Source organism: Perna viridis, chromosome 14 (genome assembly GCF_037379345.1).
Source record: "Perna viridis isolate PV_CMFRI_1.1 ecotype Kerala chromosome 14, ASM3737934v1, whole genome shotgun sequence".
NCBI lineage: Eukaryota > Metazoa > Mollusca > Bivalvia > Mytilida > Mytilidae > Perna > Perna viridis.
Window position 1 is genome coordinate 13,493,218 of NC_142458.1, and position 5,964 is coordinate 13,499,181.

Sequence of the window (5,964 nt, forward strand, 5' to 3'; positions counted from 1 at the left end):
ATGACGTTCATCAAGATCACCGACCCCAAGCAGCGTGAGGCGCTTGCCAAGGACTTGCAGGAGACCAAGCGTAGCATCCAGGCCAGCGATATGCAGCGTCGCCTAGATAAGATCGGACTCAGCCGCGATCTCTCCAAGATATTCAAGCCCGTGGTCGAGACGCAAAAGGAGACCGCCTCCCAGATCACCAAAAAGATCGAAGATATCCCACTCGCTCTGCCCGCCCCGGTGCCTGCCCTTCCCCCTCCTCTCCCTGCCGCCGAGGGCGACGACGATCCGCTTGCCATCGAGCAAGCATTGAGAACAAACCTCGGTCCGCGAGCCACCCATTATCTTCAGCTCAGTATGACTCCCAAGGCCGACCATACCTTTGGATTGCGAGTGGAAGACGGCGCCATCATGATCGGGAGTCTGCCCGTCACCTTCGATGGAGACGATATCCTCGTCGATGACGAGCGCTATAAGGGTACCCCCGGCCTATGGGAACTTATGGTCATGAAGCATCCCAAAGATTTCGAGGTGGATGACCTGCATACCTATGGTGATATCCTACGAGCATCCAATGCCATGTATCAAAGCAACTCTGCGCTCTCGCAGACCCCCAAGGCAAGCAAGAGTCGGAAATGGAAGGAGATCGTCTCGTACATCTATAAGCAAGATAAGTATGGGAGCGGGGTATCGACCGTCGTCCTCCCCACGTGCTTCGACCAATTGCTGGATCGTCTCGATCTTTGCGCCGCCGCCTACCAGGCCGGAAATAATGGGGTGCGCAACGAAATCGTGGCCATCCTCGACGCCATGAGGAAGTCCGGTCATATCAGCAGGGGTGAGTACGAGAAGCTGCATCGGAAGCTCCTCTAAATAAATTTACGATGCCTTTAGTAGTGAATCACGGATATCGTCGGAAGTATGCCGTCGGCGGAGGAGGCCTTTTCGATACCATCGCCAATCTTGCCGGACGGGTGCTTACCTCCTCCGCCGCCAAGACGTTGGGTAGCAAGGCCGTGAGCGCCGCCTCCAATGCAGCTTTGAAAGGCGTGGAGAAAGGTGCGAGCAAGGCGGTGGACCACGTCGTCAATCGAGTGACCCGCAAAAAGAAGTCTAAACCACCACCCACCAAGAGGACCCCACAGCAGCAGACCCGTCTCAATAATCTCATCTCGGGCGGGGGCATCGCCACCATCCACGACTTCGTTCAGCGCTATAGATAAATATATCATGGCCGATATGCTCTCTATCACCGAAGGACTGACTTTCGATGAAAGTCTCCAGGAATATCAGGTTCACGAATACGAACCTCAAGCCGGGGCGCAGCTGAATAATGCCGGCGCAGAGATACGCATCAATATCGAGACTCAGGATCTCTTCCTCCATCCCGCCGAAAGCTATCTCTTGATCGAAGGCCGACTTCAGAAGAATGATGGCGCTGCGTATGGCGATGGCGATCTGGTATCGCTCGTCCATAACGGTGCCATGTATCTCTTTCGCAGCATCAGCTACCGACTCTCCGGCCAGCAGATCGAGCATCTCAACGACCCCGGCATCGCCACCACCATGCTAGGGATGCTGACGTATCCCGACGACTTCTCCAAATCGCAAGGCCTCAACCAGCTATGGTTCAAAGACTCCACGGCCGATGCTGAGGCAGATAACGTTGGATTCGCAGCACGTCGCGGGTATATCATCACCAAGCCAGCCAATAAGGGGTCCTTTTCCTTCTCCATCCCTCTCAAGCACGTCTTTGGCTTTGCCGAGGACTACGGATTCAAGCACGAGCTCTCCCTGGTGCGCGATTCGGATGCCAATGCCATCCTCCGAGCCGCTGCCGTCAACGACGTGGCCAAAGTAGTCTTGAGCAAGGTCTCCTGGTTCGTCCCCCACGTCATCCCGTCCGACGAAAAGAAGCTGCGGCTCTATAAGACCATCCAGAGCAAGACCAAAATCGATTGCGGATTTCGCATGAGGAGTGCGACTCCATAGCCGTGATCCAGACCTCGCAATTTCATTGGCGCCTAGTCGCGAAAAGCGGGCGAGAAAAACCGCGATGGATCATCATCGCCTTTCAAACCGAAAGGGACAACGACCAGCTGCATAATGCCGCCGTCTTCGACCACTGCCGATTGAGAAATATTCACGTGACCCTCAATGCGGAGCGCTATCCCGCCGTGGACTTCAATGCTGGCTTCACCCAATGCAGGGTCGCCATGGTCTATAAGGAGGCTGTCGAATTCCGCAAGAAATTCTATAGCATGGAAAGTCTGCTGAGCAATGGCGGCATCAATCCCTCCGACTTCGTCGATCTCTATCCCCTATTCGTCATTGACGTGAGCCATCAGTCCGAGCGGCTGAAAGAGTCGACGGTGGATATCCAGATCCGAGCCGACTTCGAGCGTAACGTCCCTGCCAATACCCAAGCCTTCGCCCTGGTCATCTCCGATCGAATCCTCCAATTCGAATCCGACGGCCAGAAGATGAGCGTCGTCTTCTGAGGAGGCTTAGATAAATGGACGCTTCACTTTTGCGGAAAATCGCCACCAATACCGAGCCCAAGCACGGGTTCTCCTTCATCGTCTCTGGGAACGATAGCCAGATCTTGACTCGCTTCAACCCACCCCTCCAGCTGCGCGAGGAGAAATCTTACGAGATGGCCCTCGTGAATCTGGAGACCTACTACTCCATCCCCAATATTCATGCAGGTAATAATTCCTTCCGCTACTCTCCCGATGATGGGGCTAGCTGGTTTCCCGTCGAGCTGAGCACCGGCTCCTATGGAATCGACGATGTCAACGATGAGATCCTGCGGCAACTGCGGCTCCATAAGCACAAGGCTAAGATCCTTCTCGACGCCAATCGTGCGACGCTGAGAGCGACCCTCACTCCCGCCAAAAATTACCAAGTGGATTTCAACGTGCCCAATAGCATCAGTACGGTGCTTGGATTCGAGCGCCGGACGTATGCCTACGATCGAAGCACTAATGGCTACGCGGAAGGCGAGAATATCGTCAATATCATCAGCATCAATAGCATCCTCGTGAATAGCGATATCATCCACGGAAGCTACGTCAACGGCACGCAGCAGTCCACCATCTATAGCTTCTTTCCCGCAGTCGATCCCGGCATGAAGATCATCCAGACTCCCAAGAATCTGGTCTACTTACCCGTGACCCTGAAGACCATCGACCGCATGCAGACGTATCTGACCGATCAAGACGCTCGCCCCATCGATCTGCAAGGGGAGAATCTCACCATCCGCTTCCATCTGCGTGAGGTATAGATAAATGGATTATCAAGAGTACGGTCTCAACTTGACGAAAGGTCAGGCAGAGAAGATCCAGCGGGCGGCAAAGAACGGTTGCCCCGTGAGCGTCCGATTGTCGCATCCCAACCTATCCGGCGAGCATAAGATGCTCCTCACTCGCCGTCAGATCCAGCGCATCGCCAAGCTCTTGCAGAGCGGTAAGGGTGGAATGGTCTTGGAGATGAGTCCGAAGCAGGTGAGGCATAACGTGCAGAAAGAAGGTGGATTCCTCCTCATGCTGGCAGGTCTCGCCTCTGCCGCGCTGCCCATGCTGGCCAAAACCGTGCTGCCCGCTTTGGGCGTGGGCGCATTGAGCGGTTTGGGAAGCGCAGCCATCCGAAAGGCCGTGGGATCTGGATTATTTCTCAAGAAGGGTGGGAAAGTATGCTGCGTGAAACCTCATGGTCGTGGTCTGTATCTCAGCCCAGGTACTTTGCCCAATACTTAAGGCGATGGCTTATACTTGAAGAGCGGACGTCGGTTCTACGATGGTAAGGGGTTGATCTTAGGTCCCAATAGCCCCTTCAAAAGCATCCCCATCTTAGGCATGCTCCTATAAATAAATGGACTCCGTAGACTTTGGGAAGAAAGCCTACAGGGAAGCTAGGATCGAATCTATCGAGCGAGAGCTCAAATTCGAAATGCATAAATACGCCCGACTGTCGAGGATCTATAAACGAGTGGACAAAGTGGTGTCTTTTGCTCTGGGTTCATTTGCCGTGCTCAATGTCATTTGCACAACCGGCACACTCAGCACCGCCGCAACGGGGGTAGGTGCCGTAGCATGCATTCCGTTGAGCTCACTAGCCGTCGTGAATTCCATCACGATGGCGGGGTTGGCGGTGCTAGCCAAGCGCATCCGCCAAAAGCGTAAAAAGCATGAAGATACCATGCGCATCGTCAGATCCTACCAATCCAAGATCGAAGATGCAGTGAGCAAAGGCCTGGAGGATGATGATATCGATAAATCTGAATTTGCAGGGGTTGTGAAATGTCTTAGCTTCTACTACGACGAAAAGCAGCAGCTGCGAAAATCTTCCACGGCCACCACTTGTAGTGAATACCTTACTGCGCATGCGCCATAGGGAGGATTCTTTCAACGCGCGCCTCGCTCGGCTACGCCTCGCTCCCCGCGCTTATTCCAGAATCCTCCAGATCAAAGTTCCAAGTGACAAAAAAAAAAAAAAATTCCCAATCCAGTAATTTGGATTGGGAAATTTCGAACCCTATACCCATAGCCCTCGATTATTTTTTTATTACTTCCTCACCAGATCATAGGAGAGGTACTGCTGCTGAGATTTCTTGCTCACCTTGAATCCAGTGCTCCGAACGAAAGCTCCTTGCAAGGGACCCTTCTCTTTGTTAAGAGTGGGGCAGGCCCATACCCTGGTGGTCTCTCCGTCTCGATTCTTCAGGGTGAGGATTTTGCTTTTACCGAATTTCCCATCCACTTCTACCACCTCCAAGATCTTATAGATCGCCCCGGTGGGTAAGTCCTTCCATTTGAGTGCTTCCTGATTCTGGTCCTGCACCTTCTCCTGGAAGGCGTCTTCGCTGATGAAGTCATCCCCATCTGTGGGAATGTCAACGAATCCATTGTGTACGAAAGTCATATTTCTCGTATTTACCCTATGCTCAATAGGGATGCCGTCCGTTTGCATTTGACCGTCGGGGTTGGGGATTTTATGCAGGATTTCTGCATGTGGGGCAGAATTGTCATTTTCACACTACTATAATCGAAGGGAAATCCTTGAACAAAACACCGGAAACACTAAGAAGTAATTTACAAATGACGAATCGTACAACACTATAAAAAGAACAAAAACATGAACACAACAAACCCCACTAAAAACCGGGATAAACTACGGTACCCGCTGGCACTCAATGGTAAGCAGTTCCAGGTTCTAAATACAAGATAATGATTAGAGTTCGCATAAAACTCTTTTGTTCCTGCATTATAAGTAAAGAAGACTATATCAAGATTTTAATTTTATTTCGTACAGGATTTTTTTTTCAGTATAAAAATCTATCACAAATTCTACCTCCTAAAAATTCTTGCCTCGATATACTCAGAAATTGATCTATTAATGCTAACCTAACCTGAAAGCATGGATCTGTCCCTAGATTTTATCTTGTAACGATGCAATTAACTCACCAAAATTCTGTTTGCATGAAATATGGTTTAATCCTCGTCACGTGACTCCATAAAGTCACGCGTACGGGAGCCTTAGTCTCACTTTCCAATACTTCGATTTTTTTCGCAACCAGAAAATGACTTTCTATATTAAATGTGGATAGCTTTCATTCATACGATACGTTTCGTCTTTAGACCCTACTTATACACGAACGGGGACACGAAATATAGGTGTTTTTTGGAACATTCCAGTCTTGTTTCAATCTGAAATATGATGTTAGTGATAATAAGACTATTAAGAATAAATTGAGCAGAATATTTAAATCCACTTGTCATCATACTATACTGTGTGAATAAACATAGTGTTCACAGCATGTAATACAATGGCATTAAAATGGACCGAATGACTTTGACAAGATTGAATAGCAAAAGTTAATGGTCTTTTCTGTAAAGTCTGGACAACATTTTGTAATTAGTAGTCAGTAGTAGAATGTCTTAATTTTACTTCAAATATAAATATAAAAATAACTTA

General features: G+C 50.1%; 1 protein-coding gene across 1 annotated transcript; it reads left to right on the forward strand.

Moving 5' to 3' along the window:
• On the forward strand, positions 1–861 carry LOC148598289 (uncharacterized). Its single transcript, XM_088562163.1, has one exon. The coding sequence runs from the start codon at positions 1–3 to the stop codon at positions 859–861; it is 861 nt and encodes a 286-aa protein (XP_088418289.1).
• The last annotated feature ends 5,103 nt before the right edge of the window (positions 862–5,964 follow it).

What these genes read in the sequence shown, in the direction of transcription:
- LOC148598289 (XM_088562163.1), top strand. Translation starts at nt 1, where the DNA reads ATGACGTTCATCAAGATCACCGACCCCAAGCAGCGTGAGGCGCTTGCC.